The following is a 24,977-nucleotide window of genomic DNA, read 5'->3' as shown; positions in this document are numbered from 1 at the left end:
CACACACAACAGGTATCTTGGTAATGCACTGGTTTTATCTTTATTGTTTTTCACCTCGTTCACTAACAGTTCAGTGGTGCAAGGTTACCATACACAGAGTTAGATAATAGTATCTGCATTGCACACCTAAAGGCTATACAGGAAAATGGATCAGAATTAGTACAAATACATGAACTATATTTACATTTTGTATACCCAAGCTCCAAACATCAGATATATTTACAAAATAAAATATGGAGGGGGGGAAAAGACAAACATCAGTAATTAATAATGTACAGTGTTGTGAATGTACTCCCTTCACCAGGATGAGATCAAGTTTGGCGGGGGGCAGAGGGAGAGAGTTTGGTTCCAGAAGGCCACCTACATCGTGCAATGTGTGTGTATTTGGGGCAGGGGATGTATTTATTGTGGGCAAAAGAAAGAAAGAACCTATTAAATATATCACTGTATAAATAAATTACTCCTGTCCAACAAAAGGAGTATATGCACAGCACATGAGAATTTACGTTGTCAATAAATAGAAAAAACAAGAACAGTTCTGGATGTAATGCACACATGAGACCGCCCTGGCTTCAATAGATGCTGATGTCGCTCAGCACCTCTCTGGATAAGGGCATCGAATCAGCAATACTGAAAGCAGAGCAACTTCTGTGAACCGCAGAGACACAAACATTCTCTTGTTAGGTATGGCCCTGAAATGAATGGCCAGTACAGTTAATTACCAGGCTTCTTCAAGTATTTATTGGACCGTTTGGGGTTTCTGCACGTCAAATCCGTAAGCGGCCTCCTGAACCAAAAAAAATACATTAAAATGCCCATTTCTGTCCCACAATGGCTGATGTTTCTGTTTGAACTAGGAAGCACGTAAGTGGATACATTCCTGTCATGTAAAAAATACACAGATGAGGCCATGGACTCGGTGGGGCGGGGTGGTGAAGTAACCACAATGGAGTAATGCAGTACAAACACAAGGTGAAGTCCTGTTTCAGATACATTCAACAAACCTCACAGCAGCAAAATCAGTCTTCCTGTTCTTTAAAGCAGCAGGTTAAAAAGAAAAGAAAGAAAAACACATAACAAAATTCAGCCAGCTGTTAATGCTGGGAGCAGTACCATTTGATGCATAGGCAGAAACCGTATTAATCGACTACATAACATACCAAGGGGCAATGCAACCCAGTGGTCATCCAGCTTTAGTGTGCAATTCAACTACAGATGCATAAATACATGTTACATGATTTTTTAAAAAATTAAATATTCCCTGTAAATTAGTAAATGATAAAGCAGCAGAGAGGAAAATCTTTGCTTTGAAACACCTCTGGGAATTTGCAGAAAGGGGTGTTTGGGCAAACCTTCCCACTGGTTTAGAGCCCTACACACACACTTTTCCCTTTATAATTTCCTGGAACAGGGGCGCTGGCCAAAAGAATTAAAGTGCATTACTTAAAAAGGAAAGCTACATACAATAAAAACAGGTTCAAAACCCCCGGATCAAACAAAAATGGCATTTACGATCCTGAAATGAGGCTACATCATCACTTCCAGAGTTGTTGGGTGAGGTTTTTCGTTTGTTTGTTTCGACTGAGAAAGCTGAAAACCCCACAAAGGAGGTACAATGCCAACCTCAAAGCTTCTTTCGATGTTGCAGTCCATGCTCTGTGGGTTGGCTGGCCCATGGCATGATGTGGAGTCTCCAGACGGGGGGCAGTTCCTAAGAGCTGGTTGACTCTAGGACTGCCCCAAGTGGTTGAATCATCAGGCTTCTTTTGGTTGGATTTCTACCTTTGGCAGAGGGGGTCCATCCAGATTCTCAGTCCTTCCTGTCCCCAAATTGCGGCCCTTTGCAAGGATTTGGAATGTTTTGGGCTGAGTTAAGCATCTAAAAATGTGTGTTTGTTTGCTTTGGGGGCTGAGTGGTATTTGGCCAACAGTAACTGTTTTTAGAATGGGCAAGGAAGTGCTCACGATTGGAGTGATTAGGAAAGAGAAAATTTTGTGTCGCTTTAAAATTATTTCCACAGCATTCTAAAGCTCAGCTTTGGAACCAGCAAAGGACGCAGTAGCTTAGAATGGACATCTGCCCTCTTGCTGACCTGCATTCTACATATAAATTGGCCCAAGCCAACTTGATAAGGTCACCTTGACCTTATCACCTTGGGTATGATGTGATCTTTTTTGGTCCCTGCAATTAAGAAGAGCCCCTTAATACTCATACGGAAGCCCTGTATTTATAGTCCACTCCAAGACAGAGATCTTTCCAAAGCAAAGACTTTGCAGTCTAGTTTTGTTCCAAATGTAAAAAAAACAAAAACAAACATGGAACAGATTATCTTAGTGTGCACATGATATTGCCAGAAAATCTCCTTCTGGGGTTCTCCGGTTCCACACAGATGCCCCACTTCTGTTATCTTCCGAAGGCAGCAGCTACGGTGACTTGGTGCTCAGCATAATATCTTAAGTCCATCATTAAAGCCACCGGAAAATCCGCTTGGCCCCTGAACTGGTGGGCCTTGGTTCGCTCACAGACACACGTTGGCAATGTATTGTGTGTCCATTGTATAAAGAAAAAAACATTAATCGCTGTGCAGGGACATATACACAGTTGTACAATGAGTACAATGAATGAGAAACAAACAAATGTACAGTCCCATCCCGTGTCATGATTTGGGACCCCCGCCAGGAAAAGTTGCAAGCTGAACACTTTTCAAGTTCAAAAAGGAGAAACGGGTCTGTTAAAGACAGAGCCGTCCTGACTCTGCGCCATTGCAAACTCCCTGGTGTTACATGGCAGAACAATATTCCCCAAAATGCAGCACTGAGGTTGCTCTGTTGACGAAGAGCTTCTTCGAGGGCCTCTAGCCAATGAGTCTCTATTAGGCATGGATGAGTGGTTTGAACAAAAGGTTCCTTTCCTGAGCTGCCCCCAACTGGATGGGCTTGCTGAGATGCACCAAAAAGGTGATGGATGGACAGGTTTGGTCTTCTCTGGACATATGAACCCAAGGGCTGAAATTGCTCTCCAAAGGGAGCCACAGAAATAAGTAAAAGCAGGTTTGGAAGGGAGAGAGAGGGAGAAGGGCAAAGATGGTCCCTCAGAAGAAAAAGTAGACCAGAACATGCATTTGCCTTGCAGGAGAAAAGTCTTCAGCGGGAGATTCAGGAAGGGTTTGATTAGTTCTAGTTCTTAGACCTAGTTCTTAGAAACAGATGATGAGCAGGTCATCCTGTACCACTCCAGCCTGCGGGTAGAAGCTCGCAAGTTAGAATTAGCAGGTCAGGGAGAAGCAGGGAGAAACTTCTGGTTTTCTGTAATTCCCTGTGTTCAGGGAATTATTTTTATATGGAGCGAGCCTTCATTCATGCATGGCCCCAGCTTGCAGTCTGAAGCAGTACAGCCCAAACACTATCACCTCAGCTGGTATTTCTAAAAGCTAGGCCAATGAGACACCTAGAACAAGAGTGCTGATTAAGGGAGACCTAGAACCCAACAGGCAACATGCCTGGCAACGCAGCAGACCAAAGAGGTAACAATAATACATTTAAGTGAGGTTAGCTGCTTCATGCTGGTGTAAGCCAAGCCCATCTTTACTACTGAGTTGCCAAAAAACATTGGCAATTGGAGGGTGGGGGGACCATAAGGGTTCTAAAGAGAGGCATTTGCTCCAAAATTTAAAAGCCTCTCTCCTACTCAAATGTGCAAAGGTTTAGAAAGGGAGAGCTATCAAAGGCTGCACCAGGGCACGTTAAATGCTGTTTTAGGCTGTGGAAAGTGGAGTAGGTGTAAGTAGCTCATTCTGTCCAAAACGCCCCCCAAAGAAGCACAGGGACCCAACAGCTTTTCAGCTCAAATTGGTTTGGCATTAAAGCTTTTGTGTGTGTGTCTTTTAAGTGGGATTTAAAAAAAGGAATTACGAAAAGAATCCAATCATTTGTAAATCAACCATAAGCCAAGGGAAAAGCAGGGAGAAGCGGGGGGGGGGGATCTGCTCCCCCTCCCCATTTTAGTTGAATCCTGCCGAGGACTCTGGGGAAGAGTTCTGTGGGGCATGATTTTGGCAACAAAAAGAAAATAAAAATACCCCTCCAAACAAGACAAGCACCCTGAAGATCACATGTCATGACCTTCATCCTTGTGCTGTCCCCCGCCACCTCCCGCCAGGAACCAGGCCTCCAACACCCCCTGCATAATTCTAATTAAGGGGAAAGGAGAGGGTGATAACGGAACAGTGTCTGTCTGCATCTCTTCCACAGAGTTATAGAGCAGCCGTCTCCATCCTGGTGTCCTGAAGAGGTGTTGGACTGTAACTCCCATCATTCCCAGCCAGCATGATGGGAGTTGTAGTCCAGCACCTCTGCAGGGAACCACTTTGGGGAAGGCTATTACAAAGAAAAGACCTAATCAAAGCCAACACTCAGCAGAGCAATGGACTCTGCTATGTCCCCTCACCGGTGCCGCCACTCAATGCCCCCACCCTACCCCAGAGCTCCGCTCGTGAATTTAAACCGCGTTTTGAGCCCTCCCTGTCCAGATCCAAAAACCACGCATTGCAAGGGGATGTTCAAGGCAAATGGCTCCACCGGTCTGCCGTTGCGGTGGAACCGGTTTGTCTGAGCGTACCCAGCGCAAGAGGAACTCTATAGTCCGCCGTCACTGGTCAAGCTGCGAGGACTGAGCATGACCAACCCACACTGGCTGTCGAGTCTGTCACGTGCCAGAGGCCTTCCCTAACGCGAGCCGGAGGGAGATTCCCAATGTACTGCAGCTGCAAATTTGTCAACCGCAAGTCTCCTTGAGCACCGTAAGGCAGGAAGGTGGCCTAGAATTCTAGAAATTAAAAGCAATGCCAATGTTTTGGGTAGGAGGCAGTCCAAATTCATGGAGAGCCTGATTTTGCAAAGGGAGACTCAAGAGATCTTGGTCACCCTGCATATGTGACGGGTACAAAGAGCTGTTTTCCTTCAAGCGCAGAGCAGCACCTCACTTTCAGAACAGCAATATGGCTACTTCCGAATCACCCAAGTCAAGCGGAAACCCTCCCACAAAAAGGATTCCAGACAGAGACAAACACATCACAGAGAGCAGTATAGATGAAGTCAACTGGAATGAGGAACCAAGCACCCAGAGAAAAGGAAAAGGTTGTCCTTTTTAAAAAGTCGTGCATATAAATTAGAACCCCAGCCCACCCATTTTTCCTCCCATTGTTTCTTTCTTCAGTTTGGCCACATGCTACTAATAGGATTTTCAGCACAGGTGAAAATGAAAATAATAAAAAGGGTTAGATTAACTGGAGAAGTGCTGAAGGAGGCGTGGGGGGCAGGGAGAAGGGAAGTTAAGCCACAGGGTTACATACAAGAAGAGAGAGAAATTCAAGAATCACAGAGAAATAAGAGGTAACGCTTTATCTATATCAGAAGGCGTGTTAGAGAGGGAATGAACTGGATGAGCATCTCACGCAGACTCAGTAATTCAGTTGTCCCGAGCGCCTTCGGGCGAGTTTGGACCTGTGCAGCAGAAAGAGAAAGGGGAAAATCAGGGTGACGGTGGCTCCTTCTCACTCTCTTCTGCTCTTTCCTCCTCTCGTATCTCACCATATTCTGACATTTTCATTGTCGGTCAGAGCACTGAGCACCTTAGCATCTTGAACTTGCTGTAGCTAAAATGGGCACCATATGATGGAACACCCACCAGAAACAAAGAACAAATAAATGAACGCGCGTGCACACACGCACACACACTTGCAAGGGTCTAAAATCTGGACAACACACACCAAGAGCCTCCAGCTTTCCAAATTCATAAAGCACTGAAGGCTTCCAGCATATACTGGAATGTGCCTCCCAAGCAGCTGCTAAAACTAAGCAGCTGCTTTCCAGATCAGCTGCCCTGATGGATTTTGAAAGTGGCACTGCTGGTGCACTCAAGGATCAGGTTCTCAGTCTCTTGTTGACAGCACTAACAGAGCTGGAAGAGTGTTCCTAAGTGGCTGCCCACTTCTTGCCATTTCAGTGACTGCTTCCTGTTGACCATTCCCCGCATCCTGAGCAGGAGAGCACAACCCGACCCGCTGTCTTCCTGGATGCCTCCATTCCTCCACTGGGTCCCTCCACAGTTTCTTAGCTCCTAGTTCCCCTCATCAACTAAACCCAAAGGACGACTCTGGCTGTAAGCACAAGCGACCTGTTTTAACACGTCTGGATTTAGTTGCGCTTGCCGGCTACAGCACTGACTTCCATCACATCGGCAGGCCAAAAGTCATTTCGCTTCGCTTCCCTCCACCTCTCGGTGGGACAAAATGCCTCCCCTGCCTCTTTCCTGACAGAAAGGCTGGTTTGCTTCAGAGGTCGCCTGGCCCCAGCTTGTGCCACTGACCGTATCGTGCCGGCGAGAAGTGGGTTGAAGGCATATAGCCAGTCGTTCATGTCTTTGTCGTTGATGGCCTGGAGGAGGACTCCACGGTACCTCGTGCACACAGCAAAAGTGTTGGGGGTCTAGAAGATTTAAATAATCAGAAAAAAGCAGGCAGTTCTCAAAAGCTCCAAGATCCTGCTTAAAACCGGAATTTGTTACTCACAGTTCGCAAAGATTCAGGCAGGAAGAGGATCTTGAGGCAGCTGGTGCCTTGCTCTCCCACGAGCCAAGATCTCAATACATTAATTATGCCCCCCGACCCCTGCCTGCAGCGAATCCTTCCTGATCTGCATGGTATCTGGGAAAGGAGGGTGACTGCACCCTCACTGCTGTTGTGCCAATGGGATTTGTAAAAGGGAGGAAAGGAAGAGCTGCTGCTTCCTACTTAGTTAGTACAAGTGGGCCCTGCGACAAAAGGTGACAGCGTGACGTGACCCTGTTCAGGCTTCCAGCAGCCAGGTATCCCTGCCCTCTGCCAAGGGATCCCATTCCACCACCACCCTGGCTTCAGTTCTTCCCCTCCCACAACAGTCGGTCAGTATTCTGTGCCCACAGAGCATGCTCAGTATTCGCTGGGCTGGGGGGGGGTGTGTGTGTGTCCAAAGATCTTTTGTCCTGCTGCAAACCGTGCAGTTCCCTGCCAGAACCGGTGTGTGCACACTGCTGATATACGCTGGTGTTTGTGATATTTTGGCCTGCCCCTGTTGCCTTGGGCCCCATCTGCCACTGGAATGCAGCCCCCCAACAGCTTCTACCAAAATGGAATTCGGCCCCCGGGCTGAAAAGGGCTTAACATCCGTGCTCTTCCCCGATCTGGTGCCCTCCAGATGGGGTGGACTTCAACTCACAGCGTCCCCCACAGCGCCGCAACTGACCTTCACCGTGGCCTGCTGATCCACGCTGTACTCCACCTGGGCGGTGGAGAGGTTGATGATCCCCCTCTCCACGGGGTCCTTGTCGCCGTTGTAGATGAAGGCATATGGGCGGCGGACCACCACGAAGTGCTTGGCCCACGACGGGGAGAGCGGCTCCTTGAAGTGCAGGTAGCCCTTCTTGGAGACTACCGAGCTGGGGATGAAATGCGGGGAGGAAGGGCGTCAAGGGCCCGGCTGGAGACTGCTCCGAGAGGAGGAGGCTGCAGTGGAACTGCTGCTCGAGGGAGAGCCGCAGCGTCACTGGCCCCGCAAAGGCCAAAGGGGCCCGTTGCTCCGACCGCCGCTTCTTCGTTCGGGGAAGAAATAACGTCAGCTGGGCCAGGCCGGTCAAGCTAGCAATGCCCGACTGAGCCAGCCAACAGAACCATCCCTGGCTGCTTCGTGCAGTGCTGGCTCCAGGCTTCTGAGGGCCCTGGGGCAAGGCACCCTCAGCGAGTCTGCCTTCTCACCGCCAGTGTCACCAGCTGCTCTGGCTCCTCCTCCTCTTTCTCATCAGGGCTACCACTGGCTTGCTTGAGTGGCAGAGAGCCAGGGAGCAAGGAGGCCGCAGCATCCACTGCTGCTCCTTCTCGCCACCACCGCTGTCTGGGCCAGAGCGGGAGGCAGGCAAAGAAGCAGGTGGCAATGGTGAAGAAGAGGAGCAACTCAAGGGGCTCTCGTCAGTGGGCCCTGCTGGGGTGCGGGCCCTCAGCAAGTGCCCAATAATGCCGATCTTTGACGCCAGCCCTGGTTTCTTGTAAACGGTGCATCAAAAGTCTTATTTTCAAGCCATTCAAGGCGGCTGGCTTAGGACAGGTGAAATCAGGGGTGGGGGACATGTGGCCCTCCAGATGTTGTTGGACTGCAACTCACTACTGGCTATGTTGGCTCGGGCTGATAGGAGTTGTAATCCAACCAGACCTGGAGGGCCACACATGGTTAAATTTTAAAAAGCAGCACGAAGCACACCATACAACGCTACCTTACACTGACTCAGTGCAATGGTCCAGTTGCCAGCTTAGTGCTGTCAACTCGGAATGGCAGCAGCTCTACGTGGCCTCAAGCAGTGAGAGCTTTTCTTTTGGCTACAGGATATGCCGGGTTTGATCGGCTGACTCTGAGATTCTCACCCGGGTCGGATCTCTTCAATATCAGGAACGAGGTTGAGAAACTCATTTTTGCCTGCTCTGGCCAGGTACGAAGCTTCCACAGGTGGGATCAACTGGAAGGGCTCCCCCTCTGGGCCAGGGCTGGAGGCGCGAGAATTCGCTTCAGGGGTCCTTGAAGGAGAAAATGGAAGAGAAATCCGTCAGTCAAAGCAAGGCAGAAGATGACACTGGCTTAGTGCAGACATTGCCCCAGCTCGCATGCAACACAGTTGAGCGATAGGTGTATGAACTTTCCCATTCCTCTGGCGGAGAGACTGGAAGCATCCACTTCCACAATAAGATGCTAGTCCACATGGAAATGGGACGCAGGAAGAAAATCATTACATAAAGGAGTAGTATTCCCATGACCACACGGGCTAGTTCTATCTTCTCACCACCAACCCTGTTACCAGCTGATCCCAGGGCCTTCTGGTGCCCGAGTACTGCCTGAAATGACATGCATTCGATGAAACACTCCTTTGTCTGTGCTCCAAAACACAAACCCACTCTTTTGAACCCAAATAAAGATGGTGCCCCCAGGGAGCGGGGGGGGGGGGGAGAACTTCACTTTGTAGTATGCAAGCCTCTCAATAACAAATAATTAGATAAATCTTAAGAAATAAAATAAAAATTAGGAGGGGCAGGAAGCTTGGTGGGTGCTGGGAGAAGTGTCCACGGGTACACTGGCACACAAGGTACATTGGAGACCCCAGGACTAGGACTAGCAGGGGAGAGTGGGAAAGAGTGAAGAGGTTCATGGGGGGCAGAGAGACAGGCTCCGTGGGCCCAATCAGACCTGCAGGTAGACTACTGAATGATGGGAACACAGAAGGAAGCCAGACAGGGCATCTCCCATCAGTTCAACTCACTTCTGGTCCACCGAGTTGCATCTGGAATCTGACAGGGAAGGGCAGGTAGAGGAAGGTGTGAGGGTGGCACTGCTGAAACTTGATACCGACGGGTCCCGCCCAATTGGAGAGATATCGGACAGCTGGGAGAAAAACACAAGCGACTGGCAGTGAGCAATCGTAACGACCGTGATTCGCAACACGCCATTGCACAGAGTGGTCAGACAGAAACCTCGATCATCCCGCCACAAAAGCTAACTATTCTGTGCTTTCCCTCCAAATATTTCACTCACCTTACAATCACTGATGCTGTTGCAGACCTGGTTAAATTCACGGTTGAAAGTGTGAGTAAGAAGCTGCAGGCACTAGAAAGAAAGAAAGAAAGAAAGAAAGAAAGGAAGGAAGGAAGGAAGGAAGGAAGAGAGTTTTAGTCAGGACTAGGGAGGAACAATGACATGAGAAAAAGGGGGTGGCCTTTAGCTTTCTACATAACGTACAGCTGGCCTGGGTGGGAGATGGTCTACTGTGGTTCCTGTAGCCCATCCTTCCCCAATGTGGGGCACTTTATTTATTTACAACATTTATATACTGCTCCACATCCAAACATTTATGGACCTGCCCTTCCTTCCAAGGTTGCTGAGATAATAAAATCTGAACATATTTGCATAGGAGGGGTATTAAATCTCAGTGGCTTAGACCACAGGTGGGGAACCTCAGATCTGGGGGGCAAATGTGGCCTAACTAGGGTCCCAATCCAGCTCTCTGTGGTTCACCAGATGGCCATGCTCCTTTTCCCCTGACTGCCAATCATTTCCTGACTTTTGTATGGCTTTTTCTCCATTCTAAAAGGTTGAAATGCTTCTCCTAAAGCTTAGTTAGTGGCAGGAAGAGCTTTAGACTCAAATGTACTGGTATTTTTGTGCCTTTGGCTCCACCCCCTTTGCCTTTGGCCTGCCCACCACTGGAATGCAGCCCCTGAGAGCTCCTCCATAATGCAATTTGGCCCTGGTCTGAAAGAGGTTGTGTGCCCCTGGTTTAGACCCTGTTGATCCGGTACCTTGGTGGCCAGCTCTTTCTCCCGATCCACCAGGCTCTCGATGTCAGCCGAGTCGTAGCCGCTGCTCTCGCTGGGCGTGACAGCGCTCTCGAAAGTGGTGGACGAGATCTGGGAGGAGATGCTGGTGGAGGTGCTGAGGGTCCCGCTGCTGAGGCTGGGGGACAGCGAGTCACTAAGGGACTTTGGGATGCTGTCGCCCAGCTTCTCCCGCAGCAGCAAGAAGTGGCGAGTCTTCTCGACCTAAGGAGCAACAGAAATGGCACAAAGAGGGGTCTGGGGATGATGGGAGATGTACTCCCACACGTCAGGAGCGCGGAGGGTTGTGGTGGGGTGCGTGTGAGGCTGCTCTATGGCTTATGGATTCCAATTCCCACTTCCATCCCCCAGATCACAACAAGAGTGTTTATTCCAAGGATTCTGGGAACAAGGTCAACAAGGCTCAATGGTCAAGGTGAGTGCGTTGAGATGATAACGGGGCAGCCAATGATGGCAGTTCTAACTTGCCATTTTGCAGCTACAGCTTGTGGGGCAGGGTGGGAGTGGGAAAATGAACAAGTCAAGGCCTTGCGGAAACCCCGGGCACCTGCTCTTCAATACCCTCCCGCACCACCCACCTCAAGCAGGAGCTCCAGCTTCTCCAGTTCCCACTGGTGCTCCAGAATGAGGCTGTCCCCTCGGGGCCTCCAGCCTGCTAGATTCTCTTCTCCACGGACATAGGCCACAGAAGTGTCCAAGACTTTCCTCCTCCTCCTTTGCATACCTGAAAAACGGAAGGGCTCAAGTGAAGAGCCGCCCGAAAGGAATCTCTTCCATGAGGTGAAGCTGCTGCTCCCCGTTCACCTCACAAACCACCGTTTGTGTTCCTCTCGCTCAGTGGTGCTGCTAGGGGCCCCCAAATGACCACCCAGGGAGTGGCAGGTGAGGAAGGAATCACTGACAGCAGAGGCAAACTCCGTTTTGTTCCTGTAGCCATGCTGGTGCTATGAATTACGTGAGCTTGAAACGTGACGCTTCACACACTCAGTGTCTTCCTTTTTGTATGTTTTAAATCAGGGTTGGCCAACAGTTTCTAGTTGCCATTTTTGGTTTCATTCTAACTCAACAGGAATGTGGTGTAAAGCATGGAACAGGAGAGAAACGTCGGTTGTGTGCCTTGCATCTGAGACACATATGGCTGTCTAAAAGAGGGCTGCAAAGGGTAATTAGGTCCGGGGTCTAAAATTACCCAGCTGCCCCATTGCTCTTGCTGCTGGGCTGGAATTCTTGTGCCGCCTTGGCAGTCTGCATGAAATAAAGGCTGCCACCTGACTGCATCTGAGGGAGCGGGGCCAGACAGCCAAGCCCCCTCTGTCAGCCTGGAGGAAACCAGCTGCCATTTGGCCCTGTCTCCACCAGCAGCCATTCTATCAGGAAAAGGGAGGCCACCTCCAATGGGCCTGACTGGGACCAACAGCCATTAGGGTCCTCTTCCCCAGAACCAGCTCTGGAGGCATACACTCCATCTGGTCATTCTGTCATGTCAACATGTAACAATAGGAACCTTCCGAGGCCTGGATTTGCATGTTTTCCTTTTAGTTTTCTAGCATGTCTCTTAGATCAGTGCATAAGAACATAAGAAGAGCCTTGTGGGATCAGACCAAGGGTCCATCTAGTCCCGCTTTCTGTTCAAACAGTGGCCAACCAGCTGCCCACGGGAAACCCACAAGCAGGACATGAGCGCAACAGCCCCCTCCTGCCCATGTTCCCCAGCAACTGGTGTACATAGGCTCACTGCCTCTGGTGCTGGAGGTAGCACATAGCCTTCTCCTCCATGAATTTGTCCAATCCCTTTTTAAAGCCATCCAAATTGGTGGCCATCGTGTGGTAGTGAACTTCATAGTTTAACTATGTGCTTTGTGAAGAAGGGTCCTGAATGCTTCTCAGTTCCTGAGATGTTCCTGAGTGTTTCTCAAACTGTTGGGTCTCAGTCCATGTTCAGGTGAGCCTCGGAGCTGCAGCCCACCCTCTACCTCTAGGAAGGGATGAAAGGAATTGGTAGTGGGGGTTGGCCAAGTGTGAAAGAAGAAGGGGAGAAGAAATGACAGGAGATCAGCAAGAATACTTTGATAGGCATGTAGTGAGAGGATGAAAAAAATATAAAATCAAAGGTCCTCCACTTAGAGCCTCTGGATCAGCAAATTCTGACTGAAATGGGGAGGCTACATCATGATACCTTCAGGTCCAGTGTTTGCACTTAACTTAAGGAAAGATGAATTATGGAACTCCCTACTATAAGCAAATCACTGTTGCAAAGAATTTAGCAATTACCAAAGGAGGAATATACATTTTCAATATAAAGTTTTATCAGTAATTTTATATATTTTGTGTTTATATATATTTTAGAACTTCGTGGTGTTCATTCTAGGCTGGGGGGAGAGATTTTGTATACCCTGGATGAAGACTTTCGTATTGTATTGCTTTAGATTACGTTTTATGGTGCTTATTTGTGTTTGTATTATTGTGCTGATTATGGTTTATATTGATTTGGGGTTTTCCTGTTAAATATTTACAGATTTCTGAACTGTGTGTGTAAGTTGCTTTGAGACAGCTTTTTGTAGTGGGAAATGATGCACAAATATTATTATTATTATTACGCTGATCATGCCAAATCCCACCTCTATCTGCCGCCATTTTGTGACTGGCTCCACCTCAACACCACCATTCTGTGACTGGTGGGCCCAGCCATTTTCAGCTTTCTCAAGGGGGCCCTTGAGAACCCCCCTGTTAGATTATGTTAAACTGCAAACTGCCTTGGGTGCTTTGGCAAAAAAGTGATGTATAAGGGAATAAACCAACCGCAGTTCAAGAAAGACATGCGATACTTACAATTGTGGATGTGAACACACAAGGCGCAGCTCCTTACCTGGACTTCCGGTGTCTGCCATCTTGCACAAGCTTAACTCATAGATTCCGGTGACTCGATTGCTGTTTCCACACAACCAGAGAAAACAAAACTTTATTTTGGGAAAGAGAAGCCAAACTGACAGTCTCTAGAAGGGGCAGAGTCTTTCATGAAAGACCAAGTTGTTCAAAACAGGAGGAGTCCATTTGTACAACTGTGTTTTATCACGTGACAGCATGGCTGTGTGAAACCACCATAGGCTGGGCACTGCGGTTACTGCCTCTCCTTCCCATGTTTATGCAGCACCTATTTTATCAACTCTCTCTTTAAAAAAATGAACTGCAAAGTAGAAAATACTCAAAATGCCTCCAGTATACTTCTGCGACAAAACCGTTGAGCAACTTTCCTGTGTGGCCCATTTTATGTATGAGTCAAGGTCATGGGCTTCTCCACTGCACTGTTGCTTCAAGGTTTCTTTAGCTCAGGGGTGGGCAACTTCCAAATCCAGCCCTCTGAGGTTCCCAAGATGGTTCCACCCCGTTTTCCTGGCTCTACCTCCTTTCCCCCAATCACTGATTGTTTGGTAGTTTTTCCAGCTTTTGTCCACTTTTTCTCCCTTCTAAAAGGCTGAAATGCCTCTCATAAGGCTTAGCTCCTGGCAGCAAGAGCTTCAAAGCTCTTTTTCTTTGGTATGTTGGCTGGAACGCAGCCTCCGAGAGCTTCTCCCAGACAGAATTCAACCATCATGCCGAAATCACGCCCCAGCCCTGCTTTAGCTCCTCGATAATGTTAGATGCCTCAGCACATCAGAAGATGACTTGTGGCAGGTCAGGCTATTTGTCCATCAAGCCAAATATCATCTGCTCTGATGGCTGGAGCTCTCCCGGATTTCAGGCTGAGGAGGGGCTTTCACATCACTGCTCCCAGGTCCTCTTAATTGGAGATGCCAAGGAGTGAACCCGGGACTCTCTGCAGGCAAAGCAGGTGCCCAACCAGCGAACTGTACTCTCCCCTACCCCCAGTGAAGATTCCTGAACTAAGGGAGAACCGTATCAGTGTTAGTGCTCATGTTTTGCATGCAGAAGATCCTAGGTTCAATCTCTGGCTTTTCCAGGTAGGGCATGAAAAAATCCTGCCTGAAACCTTAGAGGGCCATTGCCAATCAGTGTCGACAATCCTGGGCCAGATGGACCAACAGGATAAGGCAGTTTCCAATGTTCCTAAGATTTCCAACATCAAACCCAAACAACATTTCGAAACCTTGTTAGGAGATGGCAATCTCCAGGCTGGATTCGATCAATAATCCCAACAGAACTCCAAGCAGATCCATGCCTAGTCCTTATATCCCTGGGTTCATCCCGAGAATGCACACGCACACACAAGGCCACTCATCCGACTTACGAATCTGGGGATTTGGAATAGCCGCTGCCAAAGAGACTGCGCAATGGGCGAGGGGGCGAGATCTTGGCATCTCGTGAGTAGAAGACCATGCAGACATCCTTGGTGATGACGGCTGGCTGGATGCAGTGGTCAAGCTGGAAGGATGGAAGAGGCTACAGCTGTTTTCGCCTTCAACTAAACCAACATACCAACCGACAGGCGTTCTCACACTCTCACCTCTGGATCTCTGCCAGCTGTTTTAAGCCAGACATACTTCTAGCTCCAATCTGTTATCATTCACTATATGGAATGACAGGGAAGCATGAAGATCAGCCTGTGCTCACATGATCAGGGGGCTTAACACCCCCCCAGGGTTTTTAAACTCTAATTTAAATCACATGAATTCACACAGTTAAGAGTTACTCTCAGTAAGACAGGCCAACATTAGTCACTCATGATATAATGCCCCAAACGGCTGTCTGAAGATGGTTTTAGTATCTTGGTCTCTCTGCTCTAGAAGTACAAACTCCTAAATAGATAGTTTTAGAGTTGTGTCTTGTTTTCCTCTGGGCATTGCTAGCCACTTTGGACCTTCTGTAGGGCAAGCACACGGGGGGAAAACTTTAAAAGGGCTTAAGTCCTCTTAATTTCAACTGAGGAAAGCCAGCAGCTGAACTGCTCCTAATGGCCTAGTTCCCAGTGAGGTGGGCAAACCTGTATCTGGACTGGATGCAGGTAGGGGCTTGCCTGACTAAATGCTCCTCTGTATTTATTTATTTAGAGCATTTTTACCCCACTCTTCAGCCGAAAAAGGCTCCCAGAGTGGCTTACAAAGGCTAATACTTAAAGACAGTCCCTGCCCTCGGGCTTACAATCTAAAAGACACAACACCAAAGGAAAAGGGATTGGGAGGGAGGAGGGGAAAGACAGCCAATACATTGATGGATGTATTGGGCCAGGCTGGTTTCCCCCTTGTCATGATGCTCTTCCTGGGAGGCAGGAGGTGCGGCCTCCCAGCAGCCCTTGGTTCTCTGGCTGATGGATGAGGCCAGAGTCTGCAGGTTCCCTGCAGACAGAAAGCTAGCATGTCAAGGAGAACTCTAGGCCAGAACCCTTATCCCTGAGATGTTTGTTTCCTATGTGAGGATTTCCCCATGCCCCATAGAAGAACCTTTCATTATATAAACTCTACCGGCACCCTGAAGTGGAATAGGCCAGACAAGGAGGTCTCAGTCTGCTCTAGACAGTGGCCTTTAAACATGTAATTCCATCAACTGGTTTCATTTTTTCTGTTCTACAAGCTCATGTTAGTTATGAAAATGGTTAAAAATCCAGATTTAGTCATGCTTAGAGTAGACCTATTGAAATCAATTGGAGTTAAGTGAGTGATGACTCACTTCAGTCCTACTAACTTCAATGGGTCCACTCTTAAGCATAGCAGAACCTGGATCCAATACCGGGTATACAAAAAGCGCTCAAGCAATCGACCTAGAAAAGAAGGGCGGGGGCAGAAAGAAACTGCTGTCCATGTTCCCTCAGTAGGAGCTAGTATTCAGAGTAGTTCAACCTGTCTGGATTTTCTTCCCCCACTTCCAATCCAAGCTCCTGGGGGCACGGAGCACACTCACCTCCAGGTAAGCCGAGAGGGTCATGTAGATCTTCTCTCCGTAAGGGGTCACCCGGTTCAAGAGAAGGGAGTTATGGAGGGAGCTGTCCCAGACTGCCTCAAAGCGGTAGAAAGTCCTGAAGGGAGCAGAGCAGACCATTCAGCTGTGGCCCCAAAACTGCCCAAAAGGCCTCGAAGCCGACTGCTGCCAAAGCACCTTTTCCAGGATCCTTGCCGATAGAACCAGGGCTCCAGATTTTGTTGTCGCAAAAAGCATTGAAGCCAGCATGAAGGGAGGGAGAGACTAAACACCTCTGAGAGCTGAGTCAGTTTGTGTTCTCACTGATGTGTTCTGATCTCTAACTCACAGCCCCTCACTCTTTTTCATTCAGGTGGCGCTTAATTGATGGGTGCCAGTGATCCAAACCTATCAGGAAATCATAGCCCCTGACTTAGTAGCCCTTCCTCTAGTGAGTAGCTGCTGTTCAAAACTGAGACAGTTAAGAGGAGGCGGCAGCCAGGTTCCGCATGGGACTAAGACAGTTAAGAGGAGGCAGCAGCCAGGTTCCGCATGGGACTAAGACAGTTAAGAGGAGGCGGCAGCCAAATTCAATGCACAGCAGCATACATGGGCCAAGAACAGCGCTTTTTTAAGGTGCCAGTTGCAGCTAGGCACCTGGGTTTTTGCAGCCCATGTGGCAAACACCTTTTGGAAAAGCCACACCTCTCTACCAGAGCTGAGGATTCTTCCCCACAAATATGAAAAGCTTTTTTCGAACTCCACCTAAAACTAGGTGGCCTATGCCTTGGCATGTCCTAAGAACAAGAGCACCGCATAAAAGAAGAAGGATGAAGGACTGCAGAGAAGAAAGGAAACGCTGGGAAGCAAGCCGAGGATAAGTAAAAACCTTCACCAATGCCTTTCAGGCTATCAAGGACACAGGAGACTGAGAGAGGTGGTGAGGTCTCTCTCTTTCTCCCTCCCCTGTGTAAACACGCAGCCCTAGGCATAAAAAAAAGAATAACACTTTCCTGCGCTGCCAACCAGAGCTCGGTGCAAAAGACAGACGCTTCGAATGAAAGAATCCTGAGCTAAGGATTTTGTTTTTGGGGACCAAAACTGAACGGAGCTCGCAGTCCTTTCAAGCAAAAATCTACTGCCAGCTACCCTAAATGTTCTTCATTCCAGCCAGGCAGGTAGGGGCCTTTTGCTGCTGCTGCTCTTGCTAGACAGCTGGGTACCAGAAATCCATGCTGATCTACTGCAAATCACCCAGAGACCTATCAGCAGCTCTAGGTCTACCTTCTGCCCACTCCAGTCTTAACACCGTCACCTCTATCTGCTTCAACTAGGCGGAGAGAGAGAGAAGGAACCACTAGCCAGCCATGCAAAGTTTTGTCTCAGTTAAATTTTGGATGACAATAGTACATCTTGGGCGGGAGGGCAGAGAGAGGAGGGGGTAAAGTTAAATTGTTAACATGGCACCGTCAGGGTTCTGGATTGGTGCCACGGGGGTGAGCAAAATAGAAACCAGAATTGCAAGGGGGGGGGGGAGAGAGAGAGAGAGAAAGTGGAGACAGACAGAAAAGACATATGTAAAAGGGATCAACCCTCTTGAACAGAACACATGAATTCTGGGAAGGAGGAATATGGAGAAAAGAAGGGAGGAAAGAAACTAGGAGCCAACCTGGGAATCTAAAGCTCCTAAAGGTTCTGAGAAAGGAGTTTCGATGCTGGACAGAAGGCGGACAGATAACCTCCTTGATAACAGAGGCCTTCTCTTGGACCTGCACTCTGCCACCATGCCTCAGCATCCACCTGGACAAATCCATCCTGCTCTTCTGACTCACAGCTTCTTGTCTAATAGGTCGTGGGACTTGCAATAGGAGGAAGGGAGGATTCTCCTCTAGGAGTTGACCACTGGGGGAGAGGGAGATATGGCTCAGAGGGGGTGGGATGGGGGTCAGGCCTGTTGCTGACCCTAAGCTCACTACCAACCTACTTTGTCCAGCAGCTTTCCCTTTTCTATTGTGCTCATTTTAAGAAACTTTATTTGGAGAATTGTTACATTTTGAAGTTGTTCTGTTTCTAATTTCTGATCTCTAATGTAGTTATTACATTTGCTCCACCCTTCTTGCAAGGCAGAAATTCCCATCCAGGTTCTGGCCAAGTCCAAACCTACTTAGCTTCAGAGATGCAACAATTTGGACCTGCAACAAAAACTTGCAATATCTCCTAAACCCCTAGCAGTGCATTCTTGTTCAGGGTTGCAGTCTGTCATTCCCTCCTTCCACTCTTCTCCATCCTGGTTTTCTGTTTTTCTTTTCCAACCGATACTCAATATCCCATGGCTATTGAGCATCCTCAGTCCCACTGAGCGGGGGGCGGGGGGGGGCATTGTTACAGGGGAGTTGCCCCCTTAGGATTTTATTTTCTTTAAGATCTTGTGTACTTCTGCCAACCTCGAGGTTCTCCTAAGCATGTTTGATGCTTCTCTTGTTTCTCAGTGGCGGCGTTTGGGGTCCACTTCTGTTGGCACTCACCACCCAAGTGTGCTATTGGAGGGACAGAGTGATGACATAAGGCACCTCCACACCGTATGCTGGGCCTATTCTCACACCTTACATTTCTATGTGGGTACATAAACCAAGAACGCTGACTTCTGAGGCATGGCCAGCTGGCATCGGAAAAAGAGAAGAAAGGTAACGACAGAACTTAAAGACACTCTGGGGAGATCACAGTGAGGGGGTGCAAGGAACACAAGAAGGAAAAGGGGGATCCATGTGCACTTGTGCATTCATTCATCAGCTGAACGGAGCATCCGCAAATCCCCAGGGACAGCAGAAACAGAAAGGGGAACAGAATACTTCAGGAGATTTGTTCAGAGCTAATTACTGGGAAAGGAAAGAGACATAAAGCATTCTAGCAAGCCAGAAGCTTTATGCGCAAAGGAAGCGAATGGAAAATACCTAGGCACATCCTTATCAAGGAAGAGCCTGTGAAGACACAGAAAGCTTTCGTTAGTGCAGCCCAAAGCAAGAACAGCTGAGAGGGAGAAGAAACAAGCAGACGAAAACAAAAACAAAGGCAGCCAAAGCACCAACCCCCCCAAAAGCACATTCGCAGATAGCAGATTGTTAAAAAACAAAAACAAACACCAACCACACACCACATGGCGTGCACCCAACTGACGGCATGTTCAACTTTTGTTGCTCCCATATTTTCCCACCAGGAGCAGGAGCCAAACCCTGGGCAGACCAGAGACCGATAGAATGAATCAGTCTTCTCCAACCTGGCTCCCTCCAGATGTGTTGGGACTACATAATTGGCCTAGGGTCGATACTCATTTAATGACACAAGGGGGCAGTGTCACACCTGCAAGACGGGACCACATTGACATTGCTGGCTGCCTTTACCCAAGGGGGGCAGGGGAGAGAGAGAGTTGTATGGGGCGAAAGTTCCCTGCCTTGCTGGGGTGGTCGAAACAGAACTGAGGGGTGGCAGCCACGAGGGCACGCTCCACTCTCGAGCCTGGCTGTAGATGTTTCTCTAATGCAGCAGTCCACAGCTGGCAAAGGCCATCTGTGGGACTGCGCAGACCACGGAGAAGAAGTGGGGAGTCTAAGGATGCCGAATTCCATCGGCCACCACCTCACTGGGCGCTTTTTCTCCGCTCCTGTCAAATTGCTGCATACACAGTCTTGCTGGTTCGAAGCTGGAAGAGCCGACGCTAATCGGCTATCTTCCTTCTGTTCCAAACCCACTTTGGCCAATCCTTCAGTCATGCTGTTGAATGTCAAGGCCCTACTTTGTCCTCTCTCCCTTGATCCCGGCCTTGACACCCCCCAGTACAGATTTGTGACTCAGGGATTATGTTATTTCTGTGATCTGTATAGCAACCTAGCACACTGTTAGTGTCTCAGACACTGGCTGATCTCAGTATCAGTGCTGTTTCCTTGGTTGCTTTTTAAATAGATGGTTCCTAGACCTCATGATTATGAGGATAAACATGGAAGTGTGGAGGTAACGTGTTCTAAAGGTTCACAATTTCATCTGTGATTTCTACCAAAGCTAAGGAATTGCTGAAAAATCATCCTCAGCACCTCACAACTATAACCCCAGTAAACACGAAAGTGCTAGTCCTTCAGTTGTTCGTTGGTTTGCTACAACAGACTTAACACAGCTACCCCTCTAGAAATTATATGCGATACTAATCAGTAAAATACTTCCTAAAGAAGTATTTTAAAAGGTTGGCAGAATACAATGTTTCCTTCAGCACAAACCACCCGTAGCCCCCTGGTTGGCTGGCTGGCTGATTATATTTTTAATCTGCCCAATCACAGATGTTCTCTGGATGGATCACAAGAACCCTCCCCTCGTGGAACAAGCTGCCCATCAAAAATGGAAATCCACGTTTGCTCATGGCACCAAGACTTATTGCTGGCAGCTGATTTTTGACATCTAGTTCAAAAAAAATTGTCCCAGCTGAGCCAAAGATTATATGAGCCTTCTCCAACCTGGTGCCCTTGAGCCATGTTGACCTGCAACACAGTTGGAGGGCACTAAGTTGGGGAATGCTGGAATATCCTGGCCTGCCAAACAGCCAAGCAAACAAAATCAGGATTAAATCCTCTTACCTGTTAGAGCTGTGAGAAATCCTCAGATATTTTGCAGAGATGATATTCAGAGACAAGATTGCATCCACTGCAGCTTCATCTACTTCTGCTGTGTTTCTGATGCGCCCTAAAGAGGGAGTGGGGGGTGGGAGGGGAGAAAAGAAAAAATAAGGAGAACATTTAGCTTGCGGCCACACTCAACGGAAACCATTTCCAGACAAACAGATTCTGGAGGGCTGCTTCGCCTGAGATATCGCTGAAGTGTGAATTTCTCTCTTTTCACAGCAAGAGAAGGAGGCAATACAAGAGAGGGAGGACGTACCGACCACCAGCTCTCGCACATCCTTCCAGTGCAGTTCATTGCCTTTCTCATGGATAATCGTAACAGTGATCCTGCGCTGAATTCCCTGAGGGCATTAAGGAAACAAAGCTTTAGTCTCACCCCCCTTCTTAAGAGCATAAGAACATACGAAGAGCCCTGCTGGATAAGGCCAAGGGTCCATCTAGTCCAGCATTGTGTTCATGCAGTGGCCAACCAGCTGTTGACCAAGAACCCACAAGCAGGACACAAGTGCAACAGCATGCTCCCACCCATGTTCCCCAGCATACTGCCTCTGATACTGGAGGTAGCATATCGCCATCAACACTAGTAGCCATTGATAGCCATCTCCTTCATGAATTTGGAGTTAACAAAGAGGACTCCAATAATCCATTACCGAGATCAGTCTTTCCCCCAATATGGTGCCCTCCAGGTGTGTTGGACTACAAGTCCTGCCATGCTGACTGGGGATGATGGGAGTTGTAGCCCAACACACACCTAGAGGGCACCAAGTTGGGAGGAGACTAGTCAAAGGTGTTGACTCCTTAGATTAGGAGTGCACAAGCTGGGGCCTGGATGTGCCCCCCCCAGTGCTCTAACACCCTCCCCCCACCAGATTCCCCCCGCCATTTGTACTCTTGTAGCTTCAGTTGCTGCTTCTGCCACCACCAATTGCTAGCCTTCCCCTCCCTCCCCCATGCCGATACAGCGATCCTGTATGGTCTTAATACAGACTGTTCTTTCCTCACTGCTGGCAGCAGCAAGGACAGAACACGCTGTGTCCGGATCGCTCGGGTGGGAGGGGGAGGCTCTCCACTCCCAGCGATCACTCTTTCCTTGCTGCTTGTACCAGCCGGTATCAGGACTTCTGGGATGTTTCTTCATGTGTATGTGCTTGTGTGTGCACACATGTGCCTTGGGGCTGAGACCATATTATTCCTGAGGAATTCCAGCAGTAAACAATGGAAAATGCCACCAGCCAACAGGTGGGAGCAGAATCCGGTCGAATTCACCAAGGTGAGGCGTGTTTCTGCTTATGGAAAGAGCACCTGGAAATGTAGCTGACCTTCCATTTAAGCATCACAATACCTGGTGAAGCAGAAATGTCCCCTGGCAAGGTAGACCCCCAGTGTGGTCAACAATAGCAGGAATGTATCTGCATGGGAGAGTAGAAAGGCACAAAGCTCCGATCAGAGAGAGAAGAGGCAGTCACGTAGTCATAGAGATGTTTTAATGAACCCTCTGCCCAAAAGCTTGTGCATAACAACATCCTAACAGAAAGCCCATAACGTAAGCTGCACATTAAATGTCAGGGAAGACCATCTGTGGAGGAAAACGCCATAGCTGCCCTCCTGACACATCTGCTACAAGGCAGAGGGTATGCAAAATGTGGTGATACATACAGGCCTGTATCTACTCTGCACTAAAAGCAACCAAAATTCCGTACAACAGAAAGTCAAATTCTGTGACTTATCTAAATTCTGCAAATCGAGCCAAACGCATCTTTTCTTATTTCCCACATTTCATTCTAGCTTTGTGAGTCATGGAGAGAGAGGCAAGGAGCAATACAGAACATCAGAATCCTGCCCTTCAATCCTGGGGGTGGGGGGCAGGGGCAAACAACTAAAGATTTGGAAGGGATCTTGAAGGTCATCTAGTCCAGGCCCCTGCTCAGGGCAGGAATACTGCATCTACAGCATCTTTCACAGATGATGTTCCAGCCTGTGCTTAAACACCTCTAGCGAAGGAGAGCCCACTATCTCCCAGGGCAGCCTGTCCCGCTGTCGAAGAGCTCTTTCCGCAAAGAGATTTTTCCTAATGTTTAGCTGAACTCTGCTTCCTTACTGTTTCTGTGGGATCACATACCACACCCCTGCAGATAGACTGAGCAACACTGTCTTATCCAGGCCACTCAAGAGATACAGGGCAACAAGGCTAAACTCACTCTCCAGTTGGCTCCAGCTCGCTGATCTCAAACCAGACAAGGAGGTCGTACTTGATCATGCTCTGTCCCACGCTGTGCTTGCTCATTGTGTTTAGCTTGGTAGCTGGGACTGAAAGAGAAAAGGCCAACTTGCACCCAAGAAAAAATGCACTAGGAAAAGGAAGGAGGTTTGTTCCCTTGGGCTCACATAGGTTTAAATGAGGGGTGGGCAAGCTATGTCCCTCTAGATGTTGCTGGAATACAGCTCCCATCAGCCCAAGCCAGCATGGCCAATGGTCAAGGATGATGGGGTTGTAGTGCATCAAAATCTGGAAGGTTACATGTGTCACACACACACTATAAATGATACTCTTGACCTTCAAGCAATGGGCCAGGACCCACAAGTGACTTTTTCTATGCTGCCCAGAGAGGATATTATCCCGTAGTTCCTGTAAAGGGGCTTAAAAATCCTTTTAAAATAATCACATATGAGTATGTGTGAAACTGCATAGCTCTGGGCAAAGAGGGAGACAACTTTGACTGTACTTCTCCTTCAGAACTAAAGCACCGAATGAAAATTGTCCATACAGGAGAAATGTCCATGCAGATGTGATCAGATTCTTAGTGGCAGGGGGAGATATAATGTGAAGAATGCTGGAAAACATGGCTTCAGAGGAATTGGTTGCCCATTCATAATTGCCCTTCTACAAAAACAGAAGCTGCCACTGTGCCCAGACAGCATCCATGAGCTCATCACAGCTGGCTGGAGCTGCCGATGCTAATCAGGAGACAGACTGTGGGCCCGAGGCCGGTATGAAGCCATGTGGCCAAACAGCATCGCAACGAAACACTTGATGCGCACAGACGGCCTCGGATATTTCTGCGAACCATCCGACAGAGAAATGCTCACCTCAGATTACAGTTCATGACCAAAGCAAGCAACTGGCCTTCAGGGCTAGGGTAGGATTTTGTGGGAACTGTGATTTTAAAAAATCTCAAAATAGAAGTTATTCCCTACCATAATTTTTCAAGAGTTGAATATGCAGCACATTTTATCTGAAGCATGACTCTGAAATTCAGCGATTAATTTTTATCTGTCCCAAGTCTGACTCTCTGGGAGCTTTAGAGCAGGCGTGATGAACCTCAGGCCTGTGGGCCAATCTTGTTTCCCAGATCACCACATCCCATTCTCCAGGACCTGCCCCCTTTCCACCTAATCATGGATGCTGCTGGGGGTGTGTGTGTGTGAAGATGGCAACCCACCAGAACACCCCTTTACAATGCGCTGCAAGGAGGAGGAGGGGCAGCCAGGCCAGCTTTCTTTGTCACCCCTCATCAGCCCTTTTCAATCCTTTGGCATTTTTAGCCACCACATGATTTACTTTTCATTTCCACTGCTACCCAAAAAACTTTTTCAAGTGAAAACAAAGAGATACTTAGGATTCTAATATAGCATTGAACAATGCAGAAAACTCTACTACGAGACTAGCAAAGAAGCCATAGAAGGGCCTGGAACCTGCCCAACCCTGGCCTTTCCTAGAAACCACACTGCTCTCTGGAAAAGCCTGGTAACAACACAGGAATGACCGTATTTGGAAGATCTTCTCTGGGCATAAAGCTGAGATACGAATAAGCCTTTTGTTGGCATATACAGCACCTTTGTGCGAGCTGGCAAACAAACGAGAAAGTCTTCCAGTTAACTATAGTTTCCTATTTTGTCTGAACCAGAAAACTATGGTTACCAGTTTCAGAACAAACGAGAATATTAAACCAACTTCAACGTGGCTTCATATCCTGGCTTGTTTCATATCCCGGCTTCCAGTTTAGAGAAACGGGAAATGGTGGGCAGTATCCAATATTGTGCTAGCGGAAACCAC

At 48.3% G+C, this 24,977-nt stretch overlaps 1 protein-coding gene across 7 annotated transcripts in view; it reads right to left on the bottom strand.

The window, feature by feature from the left end:
• Positions 1–1,789: 1,789 nt before the first annotated feature.
• The window catches only part of KIF1B (kinesin family member 1B), a 157,140-nt gene continuing 133,952 nt past the window's right edge, over positions 1,790–24,977 (bottom strand). For 3 of the 7 annotated variants that reach the window (XM_084821829.1, XM_084821825.1, XM_084821827.1), the window contains 15 exons: positions 23,122–23,230; positions 22,266–22,332; positions 21,180–21,264; positions 20,879–20,984; positions 16,263–16,377; positions 14,656–14,789; positions 13,276–13,337; positions 10,988–11,133; positions 10,374–10,613; positions 9,610–9,681; positions 9,338–9,459; positions 8,451–8,600; positions 7,282–7,474; positions 6,368–6,486; positions 1,790–5,502 (listed from right to left, as the gene is read on the bottom strand). In XM_084821829.1, coding sequence (XP_084677955.1) covers positions 5,460–5,502; positions 6,368–6,486; positions 7,282–7,474; positions 8,451–8,600; positions 9,338–9,459; positions 9,610–9,681; positions 10,374–10,613; positions 10,988–11,133; positions 13,276–13,337; positions 14,656–14,789; positions 16,263–16,377; positions 20,879–20,984; positions 21,180–21,264; positions 22,266–22,332; positions 23,122–23,230 — 1,763 coding nt within the window. In that variant the 3' untranslated portion in view covers positions 1,790–5,459. Of the gene's footprint in view, positions 5,503–6,104; positions 6,487–7,281; positions 7,475–8,450; positions 8,601–9,337; positions 9,460–9,609; positions 9,682–10,373; positions 10,614–10,987; positions 11,134–13,275; positions 13,338–14,655; positions 14,790–16,262; positions 16,378–20,878; positions 20,985–21,179; positions 21,265–22,265; positions 22,333–23,121; positions 23,231–24,977 lie in introns of those variants that run through there. The other 4 variants (XM_084821822.1, XM_084821826.1, XM_084821828.1 and 1 more) reach the window with 2 other exon arrangements.

Source organism: Heloderma suspectum, chromosome 15, assembly GCF_057233095.1.
Source record: "Heloderma suspectum isolate Gila_16-S chromosome 15, 16-S_ref, whole genome shotgun sequence".
NCBI classification, from domain to species: Eukaryota; Metazoa; Chordata; class Lepidosauria; order Squamata; family Helodermatidae; genus Heloderma; species Heloderma suspectum.
This window is presented reverse-complemented; position numbering and strand designations above follow the sequence as displayed.